General features: G+C 38.4%; 2 protein-coding genes across 2 annotated transcripts in view; both read right to left on the bottom strand.

Moving 5' to 3' along the window:
* Positions 1-7,250, bottom strand: part of neb (nebulin) — a 64,344-nt gene extending 57,094 nt beyond the window's left edge. The window contains exons 1-7 of the mRNA XM_074695060.1: positions 7,197-7,250; positions 3,324-3,398; positions 1,045-1,152; positions 813-920; positions 629-733; positions 441-545; positions 245-349 (exon numbers count right to left, since the gene is read on the bottom strand). Of these exons, the coding sequence (XP_074551161.1) occupies positions 245-349; positions 441-545; positions 629-733; positions 813-920; positions 1,045-1,152; positions 3,324-3,398; positions 7,197-7,250 (660 nt within the window). The remainder of the gene's footprint in view (positions 1-244; positions 350-440; positions 546-628; positions 734-812; positions 921-1,044; positions 1,153-3,323; positions 3,399-7,196) is intronic.
* A 6,216-nt stretch (positions 7,251-13,466) lies between these two features.
* arl5a (ADP-ribosylation factor-like 5A) lies at positions 13,467-22,506 on the bottom strand. Its single transcript, XM_074694101.1, has 6 exons — positions 22,123-22,506; positions 16,842-16,902; positions 16,579-16,726; positions 16,290-16,373; positions 14,249-14,400; positions 13,467-14,093 (listed from the first exon to the last, which is right to left on the bottom strand). The coding sequence occupies exons 1-6, from the start codon at positions 22,166-22,168 to the stop codon at positions 14,045-14,047; spliced, it is 540 nt and encodes a 179-aa protein (XP_074550202.1). The 5' UTR covers positions 22,169-22,506; the 3' UTR covers positions 13,467-14,044.
* Positions 22,507-22,977: the final 471 nt, after the last annotated feature.

Here is a 22,977-nt window from a genome sequence, read left to right as displayed (position 1 = left end):
ATGAATTTGGAATTTCATTATTTATCCTTTTTGTGATATTATGATCCTATGAGTACCAGTTGTTTATGTTTGTATTATATTCAGTCTGGGTGGTGGGCACAAAAAAAAAGGAAAGGAAAAAGGTGCCAATATTGTCTGAAACATTGAAGCATGTATGATTGTGTTAATGTCACCAACTGACACAGTAAAGCATTAAAAAAGCAAATAAAAAATTGAAAAAAAAAAGTCATTGAACTCCACTCACGTCACTGAGGACCTCCTGGGCCTTGGCCACCCTGCGCAGCTCGGGGCTGTCGCTGTACGGGTAGTACATGGTCTTCTCCACATCCCAGTCCTCAGTGTAAAGTTTCTGAGCAAAGGAAGTTGGGGTTTTTTTCAGTCCAATGTTTTTTTCCAGTGTCAGAAAATGTTTCCTCAGCCTCGTGTTACACGCTGCTCACCTTGCTGAAGTTTGCAGCGTTCTTCACAGCCTGGACCAGCTCAGGAGCATCAGGAGGCAGCAGGTATCTGTCCTTGGTCTCATCCCACTTCTGCCTGTACAGGACCTACAAGCACAACACAGATGTAAAACTGTTAAAATGATTTATTCTAAAGTATTTGTATTCAGTTTGAAGTTTAATCCGCTCACCTTGCTGATCAGATCAGACACATGCTTCACGTGGAGGATATCCTTGGCCTCGCCATCGTACAAGCTTTGGTTCCGGGCCTTGTTTCCCTCCATGCGGTACTTGACCTGATGATGAAACGTGCAGTGTGTTGAGATGTACCCGGCTTCTTTCAGGGGGAAATGTCACTAACAAGCACAGTCGTACCTCACTGAGCTGCTCCTGAGCCTTCCTGATACGAATCATTTCAGGGGTGTCGCTGATGAACGCAGGAGGCTGCCCCTTGGACAAGTCATAAGCCTGACGGTACTTGTTCTGTGAAGGAGACAGAGACAGCAGGTTGAAAGCTTTCATCATAAACTAAAATTAGAGAAGCATCCATGAAGAAACAGGAAACATGCTGCTGATGTTTGACTCTTCTCCCGGTTCTGGGTCTTACATGACTGAACTGGTCCAGCATCTTCTGGCTGTGAGCCAGGTAAGGAGTCATGAACTTGGAGGTGTCCACTTTGGCCCTCTTCTTGACTTTCCTCGTGGGCAAGCCAGACTGGGCGAGGACAGAGGGAAAAACAATTAACCGCACAAAACCAAACCAAACTTCCTGAACCACAGGAAACACATTGACCAGGAAGTCAAACTACATCCATTTCCTACCGAGCTCCAACCAACGTCAAGGAGCGCTGAGCACTTTTTCTGAAGGTGATTTGCAAATCTGACAAAATGTACTGCTTTAGATTCGATTTAGTCAAGGTGAAGAGGAAGCTTCCTGTTAAATTTGTTATCAATTTCACTTTAAAGACTCACCTTCAGGGAGGAAAAGGTTCATGCCAAGACTCAAAGTGATACCAAATGAGTACAAACACATTATGCTATAAGGATGGAGGAGTTAGGATAATGACATGGATAAATGTGCCGAGATTATTCTGGATTACAGCTCAACAACACCTAAGAGAGTGAAGGACAGGGATTGAACTAAATAGTCTCTATTTGCATCTTTCCCAACATGCAATGCAAGGCTCTGCACAGACAAATATACACGTTACAGAGCTGGAGCAACGGGGGTGAAGAAGCATGAAAGTGCACTGCAAAAGGTCAGATCTTACCAAGACTACACTGCAAAAAAAACAGAAGTCTTAGCAACTGTTTTTGTTTTATTTTAGGCAAAAAAATTGTCTTATTTTACTTGATATAAGCCACATTCAACTGATCAGTCCAGAAAAAAATGTAACAAAAAAATTGCTCAAAATTTTGATTTAATCAAGAAAAGTGTCTTAATACAAGTAACTCTTTAGTAACAAGTAACTGATTTTATTTTTGATTTTTTCTAGCAATTCAGACCTTATTTTGACTTTAAATAGCTTGAAATAAAACATTTTTCTATACTGATTAGGTGAATGTGGCTCATATTCAGTCTAAAAGGCATTTTCTACTAATAATTTGACAAAAACACTTGATAAAACTTTAGTTAAATGCAGCAAACCTGTCTAATTTCTTCTCAAAATATCCAATGAGATTTCATATAAGTCATATCGACACAAGTTTGGCTATAACATCTTATTTCAAGATGTTGCAAGAGTAGATAGAGTCTGATTGCTGTAACTTAGCAAGACAAAAGAAGAAACTTTGGTAAGATTTGATGTTTTGAAGTGCACACAAAAGAAAACCTCTCTTTCAGTACACTGCAAAAACTGAAATCTTATCAAGTGTTTTTCTCTTATTTTAAATGAAAATTGTCTTATTACACTTGATATGAGCCACATTCAACTTATCAGCCTAGAAAATGTATTTTTTTCAAGTTGTTCAAGGACAAAAAATGAGGTCTAAATGTAACAATTTGAAAAACTCTGCCAATGGAAAAAGAGAAATTTGCAGGAAAGTTTGCTTGTTCCATTGGCAGTTTTTTTGTCTTTAAATAACTTGGAATGAGACATTTTTCTGGACTCATCAGGTGAATGTGGCTCATATAAAGTCTAAAAAGACATTTTCTACTGAAAATACGACAAAAACACTTGATAAGATTTCACTTTTATGCCGTGGTGAGCTTTACGGGCTCAGTGAAGGATTCTGTTTCTCAAAGTACACTGCAAAAATGAAATCTTATCAAGTGTTTTTTGTCATATTAAAATTGTCTTATAATTCTATAGAAGCCACATTCAAATTATCAGTCCAGAAAAATGTCTTATTTTAAGTTATTTTAAAGATTTAAAAAAAAAAAAAAAAAACTCCCAATGGAACGAGAAAATTTTTCTTGAAATTTTGCTTAAAATTAGAAAAATGTCTTAATACCAGAAACATTTCTCTTGTTTCATTGGCTGATTTTTTCTATTTGACCTCAGTTTTGTCTTCTATAACTTGAAACAAGACATTTTTCTGGACTAGTCAGGTGAATGTGACTCATATTAAGTCTAAAAATACATTTTCTACTGAAAATAAGACAAAAACACTTGAGCAGATTTCATTTCTTTCAGTTCATGAAGAATTTTGGGGATTTCCAGTTTTTTTGAAAATCAACTGTTGGTGCAAAGGCTCCAAAGATCATGCAGCGGCTGAAACATACAAACCTGACCTATAAGAAAGAAACACTCTGCACCTTTAATGAAATAAGCAGCCAACAGGAAGTCTACACAGTCATGCAGACAAGGAGGGGGATGCATTCAAGACAAGGGAGGATATCCTGCTCTGTTTGCGCTGTTGGTCCTTGGGAGGGGGGTGCTTTACCTGAAAGCTCTGACTCTTTTGCTCAGAGAAAGCCGATGATGATGTTGTTGTTGTTGTTGTTATCTCCTCATAATACTATAATAAATATGAGACACACTCTGGGGTTTCAAAGCTGTCACAGGACAGGTGATGGGAGAAACAGCACAGTACTTTTCACAGGATCGAGGTTGATTTTTCTCCAGCTCTGGCACCATTCTACCACTATCATCAACGCTGCACCACATCAATCAAACAATCAGCTGATAAAAGCCGAGTGCTACCATCATCAGGTGTCTTTGTCCCAACCTGTAATAAACTGATTCCTGTGTCGCTTACGGAGAAACGAAGCCTCAGCGGTGAGTGCTGCAGTCTAATTAAGCCTGGAGTCCACAGAGGGAGCAGGAGCATTAATATCCTCTGTGTTACGTGACCCAGAGCGCTTTAAACTCAGCGACCAAGTCTATAAAAAACAGACGCTCACATGACTTCGACTCTATTCTTATTTTGTCATTAAATAGACGATTGTTCCCGTTATCAGCTGCTGCAGCACAAGATGGTTCACAGACTGTTTAGACAGCTTTAAAACATCCTCGTCTGTTCACACACTGATCCAGTTTGTTTTACAGATTAGTTAACTCAATAAGCAGCAGACTGTCGGGTTTTATTTGGCAACACTTTGACCGCGTTGTTGTTAAAGTTTCTGCCTCAAAAACAGCTCAACGTTAAAGGAACATAAACCTTCAATAATTTCTGAAATCTATCCTAAATCACGGTTGTGCTTTTTTAAAGAACAGACTTCTTTTTCGCGATTAGAGTCTTTAACAGCCTGACCACAAATTAAACCCCAACATCCCAGAAAAGCGGTACAGGAGTTTTATCATTTCGATTAACTTTAAAACCTAAGTTTTCTCTTCTTGGTATCTACCTAAAAAGACGTAATGTGACTGTCAAACAAGTTTTCATAGACCTCTGTATATTGCAGGCTAAAGAACAAAAGCATTAACCTGGAAAAGCAGTGGTAGGCTGAGTATTACACGGTGATTTGATGAAAAGTCTCTCCACTATTTGAGGATATCTGGAGCCTATTATTAATTTTCTTTAAGATAAAAACTTTTCACATGTCTTGACTATGGTCGTGACGGTCGCTGTGACAGAAACTGTTTTCTGAGAGAGTATTTATGATTAACAAATCATCTATGGCAGGGGTGGCCAACCTGTGGCTCGCGAGCCACATGTGGCTCTGTGCCTTTCGATGTGCGGCTCTTCAACCCATTCATAAAAATATGCAGATATTGTTATGAGTAGTGGTGTGCCCATCAATCAAACATATTGATACACTGATGCCAGCGTTGGGTTCTGTATTGATCAATATTTGGGTGTACAGATTGATACTTAAGTTTCAGTTTCTCTTCTCTAGTATGAGTTGAAACACAAACACAACAAATCTCACTTTGAAAATTGGAAACGTATTGATTTTCATTTTATGTCATTTTTTTAATGTGTGAGAGGAAGTGTGTTTGTAAGACGTTGTGTGTGTGACGTGGCTCTCTGTAGTACAACAGCCATTCTTAAGGCTCTTGGTCTCTGACTGGTTGGCCACCCCTGGTTTATGGCAATGCCCTCCTTTTGGTTATCTTTCTTTAACACGGACAGCAACAATGTATCAGCTTTTTGTAATTTAGTTTTGGATTATCATTATTATTATTCATTTATTTATTTTTTCATTCTATTGTTATTTATTATTATTATTATTATTATTATTATTATTATTATTATTATTATTATTATTATTATTATGTCTGTTTTTTTATTGTTTAGTTATGTTTGTAATTTAATTGTCCTTAGAATCTATCCAATTGTAATTGTGTGTCTCAAAATTGTTGAAAACTCAAAGAAAAAAATCTTTATTCCAGTCTTTGTTTATAAATTATATTGGAAAAAGATTCCACTTTTCTCCAGCAGAGGACAAAGTGTTTCTCTCTGACTCACGTGATTTGCGTTTTAGGGGTAAAATATGGCTCCTGATATAATCTATGGGCATTATCATGGTGATTTAACTTTTTCACAAGGTCTGGTGTTAAAAAAGGAAAACGAAAAATCGTAAATATCGAAGAATCGCGATTTAATCGAATCAGAACCCCAAAAATCGTAAAAGAATCGAATCGCGAGAGTAGCATATCGCCCCAGCCCTAAAGAGCACCATCCACATCCTCTGAAATCTCCTCCACCTCTATCAAATTAGGAGTGCTAAACTTAACTCATATGTAAGGATGGGACGATCACCGATCAATGAAATTAAGGAAATCGGCTGTTTTTGGGAGGGTCCAAATCCTCAGTTATAAGAAACAAACTTGTTTTTCCAACTAGCCTGTCCAGCTTATATTCAGTCTGAGTTTCCACTTCCCTTTGCTGTCATAGAAACTGTCACAAAGCAACGTTCACAGCTTCATGTTTTAGCAGAAAACCTTGAAATATTCCTTTAACTCTGACTGAGAATCTCGGAACAACCAGAGCTGAGAGAAAGAACATCTCAATCGTCTTTATCAACATTCGTAAGAGGCTTCGATATTCAAATCTATCAGACAGGAGAGAACCATGAGTGTGGATGAATAAACTGTATCACTCGCCACAGTTTTCCCATCATCCTCCTCTCCTAAGCAGATTTCTGGCACCCTGACGTCAGCACGCTCCGGGCTATCCGTGTGATTTACAGCACAGTAGCTCCTCTCACTCCCTCTCGCACTTTCCCTCCCTTAACTCCGGCCTGCGCTCCGTCTCCCTGCCAAATGTGCCGTAGATGTCCACTTCTAAATTTGTCTGAATGCCAGACAGAGAACTCTACACTCCTCCCCTCCATGACCTGAGGAGTTCAGTCGCTTTTTAAGCTGATATAAAGGAAGCACTCCTGCCAAATCATAACTTCCAAAGACACACAAACTCAGCCTGAAGTCTTCTTCCTGTCTGACCTGCGGAGCACTATGTTTCTCCCCATTCTGTAGAATAAATAAGAAGCCGTCTTACACTCAAAGTCAAAAGAAATCCAGCTTTTCTCCACAGTGCAGATGAAAGTGATCGTGAAATCAGAGTGTATGAAGTTTGTGAGCCTGTTCCGCCTCCCGGATGATTCACATCTTTGCAGTAAAGATGGTGAATCTGTTTGAAAACAGTTGATATGTTATATGGGAGATGAATGCCAGCATTCAAACTCCTCTATAAGATATCAGCAATATTGAGTCAGGACAAATACAAGGCAAACTTTAATCCTATTTCACCAGGAAATAAGGGATTAAGCTGTTAGCCTTCTGCTTTCACTCTTCCATTGGACACTGGCACGGAGACCTTCAGCAGCAAAACAGTACGTACACATAATAACATCCTATAATCTAAGTTATTTACATTATCTGTACAGGAAACAAACATTTTGTGTGAGTGGTGTAAAGATGTCAGCTTAAAAAAGTGGCAAAGTGCGACTTCTCGAAAGCCTCTGCAGAAAAAGTGATGTTATATTTCACTTTTTGCACTTGTGTAATGTTTACGTCATCATTTTATAAGGCTGTTCATCATTAATCGAGGCTCTAGTCACAGAAATGTGAATTCATAACCCTCCTTAGTTTGAATACTTTGATTTACAGTCAGCTCTTAATGGAAATCCAGGACTTCAAACCCATCAGGTGTCCCTCTGAAACAGGATCCACCAGGAGGCATGGGCGCCCGGTTCCCTGAACTGCTGACTGGAAGGGGTCGTTAACTCGACTATTCATAGGGCCCTACCACCAGACAGGTACCTCTTAGGTGCTGGATTCCTCTTAATCCTGTGCAACGTTTTCCAGATTAAAACTAACAAATTAAAGTGATGAAAGTGAAGATAAACAAGAGTGAGAAATGTCTACTTACCTCTTCTCCTTCCTCCTCCTCAAACTCGTCAAAGTCTTCAGCAGTGTCCGCCATTTTTGGACGGTTTTAGAGGTTCTGTACAAAACACAGATGATACTTTTAGGGAATTCATGATTTAAAATCTGTTTAAATGTTTCATCTAGGATGAAAGCTTACATCAGGAGGATATGAAATGCTCTGATTATGATCAAAACTAAAGCTGAACTCATCTTAAAGACCTTCCTCATTGGACAAAAAACAGATTCATTCAAATGAACGTGCATGCCATACCAGTTAAAGACTGCAGCAGTATTTTCTGACAGTTAGGAAGCTTCCCTTGCCATCCACTAGGGTCTCAACCTCAACTTTGTGTTTTGCCCGAATCCTGAACAAAGTGATAACAATGTGTGACACACCTCAGAAGCTGTTTAACAAGTGTAAATCAATAACGACACACACACACACTCAGAACTGCAGATTATGGGAGAGGTGAGACGCTGAGTGCTCAGGCCTCTGCTGCCCCTCCTCCCACCCACAACACGGCTCAAAGAGCTGCGCCTGCTGGCTGAAGGTTGGCGACAGCTGCCCAACAGTGCTTCAGCTATTTGACATGTAAGCTAATGCCACAGCCTGATTGGTGGACTGTGTTTAGCAAATGGAGATGCAATGCCTTCTGAGGCTGCAGGTTAAATATAGGATGGCATACTAACTCCCTTTTTTTAGCACTTCATTGCTCTCTCTTTGAATTAAAACATACTTTTCTCCCGAAAATTAGAGAAAAAGGTGAAACAGTGAAGATGGAAGCGTGATGCAGGCCTACAGGCGCTGAGATTACTGAAAGACGACAGAGCAGACACTGCTGCTGGTAGTTCAGTTACATCCAAAGCCAGGCCGGGTCACTTGTTGCTTGATTCTTGCGCTTCTGGATGATTTTTATAACTCCATGAAGGTGCATAAGAGTCTCCACGCTCCTAAATCCTGAATCAGCACTCCTCCTGGATCCGTTGGATGACAGAGGGTGGGAGAGATGGAAGTCCAAGCAGATGGAAAGCCATGCAGGGGGTAGAAAACACAATATGGTGCCTTTTCTCCTTTTCTTTGCTTACCAGTAAATTTAAAGTTAAAGGGTCTCCCAAGCCGCCAAAGCCTCCCCAGCTTCCCTCCAGAGAAACGCTGGGCGACAGCACACAGCTGCGGTTTCTACCCAGGTTATCATGTGGCCGGCTCAGCCAATCACAGGCCGGACCACTCAGGTTTCAAAATCTAAATATACCTAAGTGATCCTCACAGGAAAGAGCACCTGTTGAGGCCAATGCATCAGCGGTACAGTTATGAGGAAGGCAGTGGGGCACTGGTGGAGTGACGGGGTCTCGAGAAAACACGAGTTCACCCCAACTGCAGCAGGCACCCACCCTGCCCTGCGTGGAGGAGGGTGGTTGTTGTGATCTTCATAAATGCAGCAGTTGTTTGTGGGAGGTTTTGAGAAGGTCACTCATGGGTAAAGAGATGAGATGAGGCTAGCTGAGGGCCTGTGGGTGCCAGATCTGTTGAGGTCATCTGTTAGCTGACCCCGAGCTCGCCCGGTCCCGTCAAGAATCAGGTCAAACTAAAGACCCTGTGACACAGAGAGTAAGAAACACCGATGTGAAGCACTAAGTCAGAGCTTTAAGTGTGTGACTGTATCAAACTGTTATTGACCCCTGGATTAAGACAAAGTCTGTAAACACATAATGAGTCACCCTGCATTAGCCCTGACATTTGCTTTGGAGTTAAGGTGACGGACGTCTGACATGATGCTTTTCAGACGGCTGAGGGTGGAGGAACTAGGTGAGCAGTACTACAACACTCACTTCCTGTTAAAACATTTCCTGTTGGGTCTCTCAGAGGACAAACAGCTGATTCTCAGAGCAAGAAAAGCAACATTTTAAAGGTTAGAAGCTTTAAAGTGCACAGCAAGTCAAGTTTCAAACCTTTAAAGTGCATAAAAGGATGACTTTAGATTTGAAACTATCATAATAAGACAGTGTAAGCTGTACTTTCAGAGATTAATCAAAAATAAGACTGAATAGGCAAACAAATGATGATAATAATAGCATCTTGGGATGTGAATTATTATGTATGTTTTCTCTTTTGGAGCGATGTGCCTCTGTCTCACTGGTATGTGTCGTGTCTTTGCTCTCACTCTTCCACTCTTTCTGCCAGGGGCAGGGTACTACCCAGGGACCCAGATGGACAGGAGCAGCTGTCTCCCCCTGCAGAGTGGAAATGGCTCTCTCTGCTGTAATGCACTGGATAACTTGCTGCTCAGGCCTCATGAGCAACATCACTTCAGTCTTGGTCTAATCTGCAAAAAACTGAAGAAGTTAAAATGTTTTGAAGGGAAAAAACTAATATGGTGCAAAGGGATTCATTCTGTGACAGATTTAAAGCTTTTTTTTTTTTTTTTAGTTCTTAAATCTCTTAACAGTCTTGCTCCTGCCTATTTATCTGATTTGCTTTTAACATATGAATAGAGTCCTCAGGTCTTCAGGTAGACCTGCCTTTATAATCTGGCTTTTAGCTGATTGAATTCATCATTATTTTAAATTATATTTATCTCATTTTTACCCATTTATATATTTATTTTTTCCTACATTTTAGTTCAGATTTTTTCATTCATTTTTATTTTTTGTTTAATATTTTTCCTTTTATTATCCTATTTTAGCTGATTTAAATATGCACCTGATGCCACACTTACTTATTTAATCATATTATTTATTCAACTTTTATATTATATTGTTAAATTTTTTTATTAATTTATGTAATTACACATTTACTTATCTTAACCTGTAGTATTTTTGAGTTTTTTTTTTTTAATTGATTTTTAATTTTAATTTTAATTTTAATTTAATTTTTATTTTAGTTTTAGCTCCTGTGTTTCCTAATTTTATTTCAAGATGGCGATACCACAGTCTTATGTCTTTGTGTGTTTGAGAAAGTGATTTGGTTTAGTTATTTTATTTTATTTTTTTCCATCTTACCCTCTAGTTTTTTCAAGTTTTTTTTATTTTTCTTTAAAACATTTGTATTTTTTTATTTTTTATTTTAATGAAATTATTCTTTTAGTTTTGGCTCCTGTGTTTCCTCATTTTAATTCAATATGGCTTTTCCCCAGTTCTCTAATTCTGTTTTCTGTCAGAATTTCATTTTTACGTCTTTTTTATTGTTCATTTTTTTCCTATGTAAAGCACTTTGTAATACAAAGTTCTGCATGAAAAGTGCTATACAAATAAAGTCTGATTGATTGAAATGCACATAAACACAAATATTTAATGTCTGACTTTGAGGTTTCATTTTTATTTATGCAGAAGAACCCTGTATGGAAATGTCTTAATGCAACTAAACTTTTTTTTAAATTTATTTGTTTTTTGCAAAAGTCCAAAAAGAAAACACATTTTTTAAAATTTGCATTTACTTAGAGCAGGTTTTATTTAAAATAATAGTAATATTAATTCTACAAATAAAACCCTTTTTACATTTTCTCTGCTAAAGAATATTTAAAATCTAACCCAGTAAACATTTATTTTAATGTTCCATAAGTAAAAAAATAAATAAATTAGTTGTATTATTTATGAAGTGTCAGAAGTCTGGCTGTCAAAAGAATGATTTCCCAAAGCCAAGGACACCCAGAGAGAGCTGCAGGGGGCTACTTGATGCTTAGTCACTGGAAAAAATGACTGATGACCAGTGAAACCAGAACACAACAGCTGCAGGTTAGACAACCACAACACAAACAGTGCCAGCAGCCGATCCCAGCGTGTCACCGCCCAGGGATCCAAACAATAAAGCCGGCTGAGGTAAGAGGCCTAAAATGAGACCAATTAGTAATTAAAGAATGACTTAGCATGAACTGGATAGCTCCATGTCAGATTTCAGACAAACACAGACAACTGTGTGACCTTTGAAGCTCCAGATTGAGGTAGAGCGGTGTAAAGAGTGTCGGTCGACCCCTCAGTCAAACCTTTGGGGTTATTACAGAGTCTGACATGATGCTACTGCAGGGCTCCAAATAAAATGATGACAGTTTAATTTTAGGGATCAAAACAAAATTGATGGCACTTAACTCACAACTTGTTTAGCAGCTGCACTTACCTTTAACAGGAACTCAAATGCCTTTGCTTGAAATCATTTCCTGATTTTGATTAAATGATTATTTATAGAATAGTGTGTTTATTATCCAAAGTTTGGCCCATGTTTAAGTTCCCCATAATGTGAAGCTCTATTCTGACAAACTGTCTATAAATGAGGTGTGTTGTTTTAATATCACAGCAATAAAAAGACATTCATAGAAAGATTTTTGATAGCTCGATATGTCAATATTAACATGTGAAATAAAAGCAATAAAGATAATTCTGTGCAATCTTTAACAGCCAGCTAACAGACGTACATTTAAGCTTTACAGATCAGATTAACAGAAAGCCCAATCTTCAATTACTTTCAAAGACTTTTCCTTGCATCACGCTGCAAAAAACTGAAATCTTATCAAGTGTTTTTGTCATATTTTTAGTAGAAAATGTCTTTTAATACTTAATATGAGCCACATTCACCTGATCAGTCCAGAAAAATGTCTGATTTCAAGTTATTTAAAGTAAAAAATGAGGTCTGAATTGCTGTAACAAGTTAAATAAATCTGCCAATGGAACAAATGAAAAGTTACTTGTAATGAAGACATTATTCTAGTTTCAAGCAAATTTTTCTTCTTCCTTTGGCAGATTTTTTTTTACTTGTTATAGCAATTCAGAGCTCATTTTTGTCTTTAAACAACTTGAAACAAGACATGTTTCTGGACTGGTCAGTTAAATGTGGCTCATATTACGTATAATTAGGCAAGTTTTACTTATAAAAAGACAAAAAAAACACTTGATAAAGTTTCAGTTTCATAAATTAAGATTCAACAAAAACACAAAATACTGGTATTAACCCTTTAAGCGTTAGCCTCTTTTTTGGCTCTTTTTGAGTCTCTGCTAGAAAAATTATTCACCCAAATTAAAGAGAGTACATCTCTGCATCTACAATGTCTATTTGAATCATTCCAGTGTCATAATAAAGGAAACACCCGTGAATTTTTTTGCAGGGCTGTCAGTATTGGTATTAATGTCATTGGCTCATTTTTGCCTTTTGTTGCAGAGCGACCTTTGGAGACCTTTTTATCATCAACTTATTCAGTAATTTATTGTAATAAATCTTCTCTCATAGAGTCCAAAGGCCAGACAGAGTTTCAGAGTTGGCCTCAAAGTATATTTTTGGTGGCTCCAACAAATTACACTGCTCAACAAATTCATATCTAAATTATCATTATTACAAACTCAAATATTACATTTAAGACTAAAGATCAGCTGGCTTTGAACCATGAAAGACAGAAACACATTAACAGCACATTTATCATATTATATCAATGTTTAAGGATAGGAATGGGGCTTTTTGCTGACTTTCTCCATTTACAAACATTACCGCAACCTTTTGAGGAGTGAGCTCACTGCAAAAACTGATTTTAAAATCTAAAATCTTATCGAGTGTTTTTGTCTTTTTTTTAAGTAAAAATTGTCTTGTTATACTTGATATGAGCCGCATTCAACTGATCAGTCCATAAAAATATCTTGTTTCAAGCTGTTAAAAGACAAAAATGAGGTCTGAATTGCTGTAACAAGTAAAACAATCTGCCAATGGAACAAAATTTGCAAGAAAATTTGCTTTAAACTAGAATAATTCCTTGATACAAGAAACTTTTCTTTTGTTACAAGCAATTCGGACCTCATTTTGTCTTTGAAAAACTTGAAATCAGACGTTTTTCTACTGAAAATAAGACAAAAACACTTGATAAGATTTTAGTTTTTCGCAGCAGAAACACAACTGATGAGCTGAAAACTTGTTGGTACGATAAAAAAAGTTTAAGCTTCGTATTTAGACAGAGAGACAGACCTACTCTGCAGCTCTTACTCTCCTGCTTCCTTGTCTTCGTCTATAACCCCTCACTGCTCACATTCAGGACCTGGCCTCTCCTCTTCCTCTCTCCCTGCTGTCTCACTCGCCTCGGTACTCCTGCGCCTGCTCCTCACGCTCCCTGAAAAGCATCGGTGACCACGAGCTCATATGACACCTTCTGCCTCCTAAAGGACTAAAAAAAGAATAACTGAAGGAGCAAAGTAAAGCTGAATCTTATCCTTTGAGAAAAGGAGACAAGTAGTGCATCACCTTAAAGAAACACTCATTCATGAGACGCTGAGATTCACCTGAAACAGATAAAAACACTTTATTTCACCGATTACTCACAGGGACTGAAAGGAGGAGGGCATTTTGTGATTTCACCCTCCTTCTCCGCAGGTTTCAGTCTCCATCAACCATCATCGCTTGAACATTCTGCTGCAGGCACCACGTTAAAAGAGAATACTGGACTGTACACACAGGAGGGGCAATAAAAACCGCCACAGCCAGTCCGGCAATACTGCAAGGCCACGGTGGGCAAAACTCACACACAACTGGAGAAGAAGAAGTCCATGTACAGTTCCAGGTCAGACGCTCTGCTGACCTCTGAGCTCTGCTGGAAAGAAAACCGTGCAAGAAATTTCTGTTTAAATAAATTTGAGTCTCTTTTGTTGTCAAACGTCCCTTCGATAAGGTCATGTTTTTTGTTCTCAGACGTCTTTTTGTAAAATAAATTATCACAGAGGAATATAACGTCCCGGCAGCGGTCTGCCCATGTCAGCATCACAGGAAAGAGGAGAGCGGCCGTCCGTCATCTGACCCAACCCCCTCGCACTTGTTTCGAGCTCGTGTCTGGAGGCAGAGAAAACAAAGGGCAAGGGCGTACTCTGGATAGACGTCGAAGGTCATCATCTCACACGCAGCCGTGACATCATCCACTCCAGACCCTGACACAACCTGGAGGTTAACGAGACGACGTAAAGGAGCAGGGGTGAGGAAGAGAGGAGGACAGAGTTAGATCGACAGGTGAGGAGCTCCTTCAGGAGGAAAATCCTGACGATAGCACTCAGATATTTCACTTTTAAAGGACGTGTATCACGCGCAGTACTCACCCCTCCCCAGTGAGGGCGCAGCAGGCCTGAATGTGCCACTGGTGGTCTTTCACAGAGGTAAGCTGAAGGCTCTGGGAGATCTCAGCCACAGACATGCAACCTTTCACATCCTGCTTGTTGGCAAAGATCAACAAACCTGCTTTTCGTAAATCCTGGTGGGAAGAAATAAGACAAAAGGAGAGGAAAAAAAAATCAGTCTCTTTAAACACACACGTTAAAATGAAGGTAGAGAGTCTCTTCTCTGATCACTGATGGATTCAGAACGCTGTGGAGAAACTGCTGAGCGTTGAGTTTGATTACATTAACAAATCAATATCAGAGGACATTAAAAATTACTTATTAATAGTTTATATCATGTATATGTATTTTAATGTCTCTTAATCAATCCTAAGCACCCGGGAGGAGTCTGAAGCTGGCTACGAAACAGACTGGTGTATCTTTTTATGTGTCTTAACCTAATTATTTATCTTCTTATTTACTGCACTGTTACTTTCAGCTTCTTAATTCTGTATCTTTAAGTTTTACATAGTTTCTCTTTTACTGCTTTAGTCTTTTAATATTTTTTTATCTTATTTGTTTCTTTTAGCTTGGTTATTTTTTTATTGTGAGTTTAACATTTTACTCTACTTTCAGTGTTTCCTCATTAAGGTCTCCACATAGCGTTTCAACAGTTCCTCAGGTCGTGTGCAGTGTTCACGAGGGTTGGGGGTGGAGGGTTGTACACTGATGTGTGTTTATGTGGGTTTATGAGGTCACTTATGATTATTATTAATATTTTTTGTTTGTTTTCTTTGTTTTCTGTTGCCACTATTGTGCATGAAAAGTGCTTTATAAATAAAGTTTGTTGGATGGATTGAATGTATAACCCTCAAAAGCAACCAGGACCATCAGCCACATGACGGACCATATATATTATATATATATATATATATATATATATATATATATATATATATATATATATATATATATATATATATATATAGAGAGAGAGACACAATATATATATATAGACACAAGCTCCTGTGACTAATAAAGCTCTTTGATATTCATCTTCGTCCACATGATATGCACATGATCGCAACGCACGAGTCACAGACCACTTTCCTCATGAATATTAAAACGCCTTCCCTGCTCAGCCAATCATAGACCAGTACTCATGTGACTATTAAAGAGCCATGTGCAGCGGCTAACGTAAACTTACTGTACTCGTTCGAATACAGCACTGTACTGAACCAAACGGCCTTATGGAGCAGTTCAGCACGGATACATGCATCGTTACACCCCTAATATATATACATATACAGATCTTGTAAGTGTCTTTAACCACTAAAATGTTTTTGAACTTTTCCCATAAGGAAAATCACAGTAAGTGACACATTTCACAGGAGAAAGAGTTCAGAGTTATTACTTTGTCCATAGTGGAGACTTAATAATTAGGGATAGACAGATTATCAGCCAGGCCATTTATCGGGGCCGATATTTGGCATTTTGAAGCATATCGGCATCCGCCTTTTTTTTTAATCTGACGGCTGATAAGAAACAAATTTAAAACTGCGTTGTTGCAGCTCTGATGCAGCCACTCCACTTTCTGCAGTCACTACTCAGGCCCCAGCACTGTCCCACCCACAGTACCATCTGATTGGTTACAAGCAGAGCCATGGCTTGGGAAAACAGCCAATCAGCAGAGCAGTTACATTGAAACTTTGGAAAACTTTATTAACTGTAGAAAACTTAAGGCATTTCTGTTTTTTAAGTTTTAATTTTACCTTTATAAACATGCTGCTAAGTCTGAGAGCTCTTTAATAAAGTCATGCTTAAAGGTGTTTGAATGAAGTTAAGTGTTGGAGTTTGTAATGTTCAAAATTTTGACACCAATATTCGCATTTTGACTGCAAATTAAAATCGGCTTCAAATATTGTTTATTGGCCTCCTTGACTACAAGTAAACAGTATCGGTATCGCCCTGGAAAAATCCATATTGGTCTTTCTCTATTAATAATTTAAATAAAAGCAGGTGTTGTCATGTTGATGCTACTCACTTCATGTGCTAGCATCCTGTAGAGTTCCTCTTTGGTCACAGAGATCCTTTCCCTGTCTGTGCTGTCTACCACCACAATGACAAACTGTGAAGGAAAAAGGAGAAATAATGAACAGTCAATAAAAGAGTGATGCACCTTTACTCTGCTGGAGCATGCAGTGGTGCTGCTGTCACACTTGACTGCATCAGAAAAGGGAGAGTTACTCATTTCTTGCATCTATTCTTAGTACAAGTAAAGTATGACACAGTAGAGGATGCAGAAATATGGATGTTGTGTTTGTAGCCGTCACCTCTGTGTTTGTGTAGTATGTGTTCCACGAGGACCTCAGAGACTCCTGACCCCCGATGTCCCACATCAGGAAATGGGTGTTGTTGACCACAATCTCCTCCACATTGCTCCCTATTGTCGGGGAGGTGTGTACCACCTCATTCATTGAGCTGTAACACACAAAAAGGAAAAGCTGACGTCAAAAAACATTCAAGCAGAACATGTTTACATTAAACAGACCATAAAACTGTAAGGACATAAAAAGTCTTTCACTCTGATACTCACAACTGGTAAAGAATGGTGGTCTTTCCAGCATTGTCCAGCCCCACAATAATAACTTTGTGCTCTGAAAGGCAATAAAGACACTTACAAAGGATTCACAGAGCAAACGGTGACATCAATATGTGGACTAAGTGCTGGTGACTGACTGATGTATGACTCCAGCGTAAACTCAGCCAAGAAATCTGTTTAAAAGATGTCTTTTGATGTGGAACTGCATTGAGGGATTCAGACAACAGCCTTTTTGTTTCAGCATTATCCTTCAGTTCCAAATAGTGTAGCTGCTTCACGCTTCGGGTATAACTGAGACATTGTGGTGCTGTGAACAGTCAGTGTACTTTCACAGCTACAAGATGACTTAGTGGGTGGTCTCAGAGAAGCTTGTACGGTCTGGCTGAACCAGGCAGAGGCCATGAAGATGGCATACATTTTTACAATGAACGTATTAATACAGAGGACAAGCAAGATCAAATATTTTCAGGCAGGGTGCTGCTCATGCATGTTGCAGTTACTACAAAGTGCAGCTTATCAGGTCTATCTATAAGTCAATGGAAAAGCAAAGCAACACACAGTAAGTACATAAAGGCATGCACACCAGGTATGTATTTGGTCTGCCGCTTGCTGATAAGAGCTCAGAGGGTTTGGCATGTCAGGAAACTTTTTCAGGAACTCGTGGCACAGGAGCTTCAAACACATTCATATTAAAGTTGTGTTTTCATCTTATTTTTTAAAGGGGACTGTTTTACTTTTAGAAAACAAACACAGATGACACCCTGAATCTAAATGATGGGACACTTCCTCAAAGGGGACATATCATGCTTGTTTCTCCTTTTCACTATGCCAGACTAGGATGCCTGTAAAGCATTTCTGCCCTCAGTACAAGTCATTTAGTTCCTTCATTGCCCCACAATAGCGTTCTCAATATCCTCATTTTAGGCCATTCTGAAGATCTCGTTGAAACGCTCCGTTGGGAGAATGACCTCCAGTAACCTCGCAACATCACAGCCCTTTATGCTCTGATTGGTCAGTTCTATCAGAGGGGCGGAGGGGGTGGAGCCAGGGGGCGGTTTTTGCAGCATGGCAGTATTTACAAAATCACCACATTGAATGGAGTAGACCGAGCGAGTTTGCTGTTTGCCAAAACTTCACCGTAAGGCATTGATAGCACTGATAAAATGACAGAGTGTAGGATATGTCCTTTTGTATTGGACCCCGAGTCAGACCCAGACGGTTCTGCAGCTCAGGAGGAAGAAAATCCACCTGGACACAGATCATCTCAGGACGCTTCAGTGTGGTGAGTCAAAGCGGTACTGTAACATGTATAGTTTATACGTGGAAATATAGGCAGACTTCACCAATAAACTATTTCTATAACAGGGCTCCATCCTGCTCCTTCACTTTTCTCTGTCTGTTTTATCCATGCTGAAAGTGTAGTCTAAAGATCGCCTCTACCGTCAGTTCCTCACTATGTTATTACCGCAGAATTATTGTGGTCCAGGTTCACAGTACATGTCAGAACAAGCATGCAAATATCACAGTCTCACAAGTATTACCACGTCTGCTAAAACTACAGTGTTTTAACTGCTAATTCACCATGTAAAGCCGAGCTGCTCAGCAGAGCAGAGTCCCTGCATCCAGCATCTGAGGTGGGAAACTCGGCTCTTGGTGGGTGTATCCCTCGGTGGCGGTTGTGTGACTAAGTGACATCACAGAGGAGGAGCTGCTTTATCAGATTACTCCAATAAAAAGAAAGGATCCTCGTGTCGTCACGAAGGTCGAAATCTCGCGGCCAACTGGCAATGAACTATTTTCAGAGGCATCAAATCTCGTTCTAGGATATCAGAAAAAATACAATATCTCATTTTTTGAAAATTCAGGGGGTGAAAGGTCTTGTTTTCAAATTTATTATATTATATGTAAGTATTAAATCAGGCATCAGCATGATATGTCCTCTTTAAAGATCAAACCTTCAGCACTCTAAACTGAAACTGGCTGCTTCTACTCACAGTGGTTCACGATATGACTCATACATTGTGACCTATAACTGCTCTTCAACAGATTATCAACAGAAACTGGAGAGCTGTCCAACAAATTGATATTTTTTGAGTGTTATTTCATTTTCTAAAAGTATCATCCTAAGAAATACTGTGTGGAAAGAGGAGCACATACACAACATCCTCTTCAAGTGGGAACTTTACAGCAGATTAACCTCTCAGAGTTAGACTGTTTAAATAACCAAAACATTACTTAAGTAGAGGAAGTGAAAGCAGTTGAAAACAGAGGCGCTGGTCTTATCGATGTAAACTCTGACGTGCTTAACCTCAACAAAACATACAGACATAACACCCTGCATGCACAGACATAACATGCAGTTAAATGCATGGTCTGCAGGGCTTCTGCAGTCACATGAAATTAAAAGACACCAGGCAAAAAAAACTTGTTGGAAGGGGAAAAAAAGGTCATGCAGGTGTCGGCTGAGCTGTTTTCTGCAAAATTTACAGTTAACATCTTTAAATGTGGGTGGCACAGTAACACCAAGTAGTTCCACCACAACACCTGCTTTTTAAAGTTTGGTAAACACCAGATTTCTTTATTTTTATTTATTTATTTATTCATTTATTTTATTTTTTTAATGAAATTGAAATTCTTTGAGTAAACATCAGCAACAGGTTTCTGGTAGTAATGTCCAATGATTTCTTTCAGCACCATTACCTTAAGGTCTTTTTATCATTAATGACAGAGCGTTCAACTGCTTAGAAAAACTAGATGCATCATTGTGTGTTCTCCACACTGTGAATAAAGTGCAGTTGTTTTAAAATGGGTTGAACTGATGAGTTCGGGGAAAGCTCGAGTTAGACTTCCTGGGACTTGGAAGTGAAACACGGGATAAATCCCTGGGGTGACAATGAAAGCCTCACACACTCCACTGACAGGATGGGTGGAAGAAAAATGGAGCAGAGAGCAGGGATGATCTGAGGAGCTGCTGTTTGCTGACAAGCAAGACAAAGATGGGACTAAAACTTCTTACAGGCTTGGTATTGTACTAGCTAATGTCAATGTTTCAAATTTTTGAGCAATAAACAATAATTTCATTAAATCATCTATAGGGCTGCAGCTATGGAATAGTTTAGTATTCGAGTATTCTACTGAAAATTTGATCGTTTAATCGAGTAATCGAGTAAAACAATTTTTTTTTGAGTTAAAGCGAAACTGTTTTTCAAATAAAAATTTGTTTCAAACAGGAGGAAAAACAAGTCACTTTGGGTGAAAAAATTATGATGTAATCCCCTAATATGCATAACAAGTCATTTGCTTGAAGGAGAGAGGAATGATATCATAGGAGGGGTCTGTAAAGTCACTTAATACAGCGTCAGCTCTATTTGCAACATCAAAAGTACGCAATTCTCTGATCTTTTGAAATGAAACGATTCCTCGAGGCAGAGAAAATTCCTCGGCCATTTTTTGTAATCTAGTTACTCTAATTATTAGAGAAATCGTTTCAGCCCTAATCATCTACTCAGATGTGCTAAGAAGAGTATGAAAAGCAAGCTGAGAATTTACTGGTTGCATTTAAGTGTTGAGAAAAATTAACATTATGATTCTTTCAGACCAAGGTTATAGTAGTTAACTAAAACGAAACTAAAAACGAAAACTAAAATTTAAAATACGTTTCAGTTAACTCAAACTAATAAAAACTAGAAAAGAAAACAAAAACTAACTGAAACTAACTAAAATGATAGACAAAATTCCCTTAGTTATAGTTTTTGACAATATAAATAACCTTTAGGATTTAAATTAATCTGACACATTTTCCGAACCAATTTTAGACAGTTTTAGGCAGTTATCAGTGCCGCACAGCACCATCATAGCGACTTATAGGGACGTGCTTGTTTACTGCACTGACTGGCTGTGCTCTGTGCATAGTGGAGCAATGAATCAGAGCATCTGTAAGAATTTAATTGTTACAGAGTCCAAGTTTTTATTTATTGAAGCTCATATTTTATTGTTTTTTTTATAATTTATGTTAATATTATTTTTATGTAATTTATGTCAACATTATTTTACATAATTTATGCTTATATTTTTTATACTAAGTTTATATTATTTTCAAGTGTTTAAGACAGCAGCCAACATTTCGGTATCAGCATTGACTGAGCAGTGAGCACTATGTTGGACTTGAAAATAAACAGTATGACAAAATATTTACTCTGACCTTTTTGAATCCTGCACCTGGTTAATAAGGTATGAAAAACTAAAACTAAAACTAAACTTGTTGCAAAAATCAAAACTAAATAAAAACTAGAATACCTGCTCTAAAACAAATTAAAACTAAACTGTAATGGAAAATAAAATGTCAACACTAACTAAAACTAAACTATAATGACAAATCAAAAACTATTATAACCTTGTTTCAGACTGAGAAAGTTGCTGATCTTTTGCTCCGTGTCTTTACATTTTTTACATATACAGGATAATGTCTGGATAAGTAACAACTAAGCCTACTATACGTCCCATTTCAGATGTCATTCTGGGTTTATGAACAGTTAGCAGACCTGTCTGTCTGGTGCCATAACTTACAATGCAAAGGTGTCACTGCACCTGAGCAAGCTGGAGCTCTGTTGATGGAAAATACTATTGAAACTTGAGAACTTACAGTATGCATGACATTTAGGATGTACATACCTGTACCTAACTGTAAAGCCAGGTGTAAGTCTTTGTAAGGCTGCATGTACTCCTGACACTGATAAGATGATTTGATTATGGAGGCTGTACAAAGCCGGTGTGATTCATTCTTCAGTCATTCATTGATCTTATTGGTCCGTACGGTTTGCTGATGTGGCTGACTTCAGCGTGCTCTGTTTGTGTAGCTATCTCAGTCATAATACTGGTGAACAGGGCTAAATGCTTGAACCATACGTCCCATCCGTGGACTCATGTTACAGAGGTTTCACAATCTGTTTACTGATTCAGGATCAGTATCATGGGAATCGACTTGGTGTCACCTAACCTTCGCTCCAAGCCCAGAGTGCATTAATAATCGAAGAGAAGACAGAAAACGACTCTACCCTTCAGCTAAAATGTAACAAAATTGTAGTAATGTATCTACACAGGGAAAGTGTGTGAACATTTACAGGTAAACACATGGTGAAAGAAATAAACCCTGTGTGTTATGAACAGTATCCCAGGCTTCTGCTGTCCCACAGAGGGGGCCTTTCCTGACCACCAAGCCCACTTACCACCCACTTCTTCGACATTTCTTTACCAAATGACCCCCCACCATCCTTACCTTGATGATTAAAAAGCCTCCATAGCTTCGTGAATAGTATTCCCATGGCTGACTGTGAGGTTTTTCGATGCCAGCTTGAAGGAATCCGCTGAAACTTAGCTAGCTAACGTTGATGCTATCCAGTGCTACCAACTTTGCCTAGCTAGCCAGCTAGCCGACTACACTGACGAAGAGCAGATAAATGCTTTTAGAACAACCGCCATTCTGGTCTAAACAAGTCTTAATTATGTATCCCCCATTGGGTTTACATTCAACTCGATACCGTCGATGTATATTCCAAAACAAACCCAAATGTTGGTTAGTGTGGTTGTTATCAGCTGGCTGTTGTGGTGAAGTGCGCTGCGCTAGTTAGCTGTCAGTGGTGCGCATGCGTACTTTCTCTGTCCTGTTGGCACAAATCACATACACACTGGAGTGGAAAGTGAAACCATAAACGCAAATAAAGCAACTATGAAATGTTTAATACGTGTTTTAAAAATAGAAAATAAAAAATTGTGAAATAGTTTTTATTCCCTGGAAATTCACGATGGATTTACGTCTAGATAATGTGATATTCTTAGACAAAAACAAATTCTTGTCTTCCCAAATAAGGATGATAAGGTTTGTCATATTCAAAACATTTGAATTGAGATTAAATATATTGCGTGAATGTTTATTCTGATAGAAATGTGTGTATATAAATAAGTAAGAACTGAACTATGAACTCTACACTTAGCCTATATATTAATAAATTTAATCTATATATTTAATCTATACAATAATATGTTTAATAATTACAAAAATATTCCATTATTCATAAAATTCATATAAATAATACTAAAGTGTGTTGTAGTAACTTTTTTTTTTTTAGCTCAT

This window comes from Halichoeres trimaculatus, unplaced genomic scaffold (genome assembly GCF_033239565.1).
Source record: "Halichoeres trimaculatus isolate MK-OKI-2021-1 unplaced genomic scaffold, fHalTri1.1 fHalTri1_scaffold_19, whole genome shotgun sequence".
NCBI classification, from domain to species: Eukaryota; Metazoa; Chordata; class Actinopteri; order Labriformes; family Labridae; genus Halichoeres; species Halichoeres trimaculatus.
Note: the sequence above shows the minus strand (reverse complement) of the source record. Positions and strands in the feature narration are given on the sequence as shown.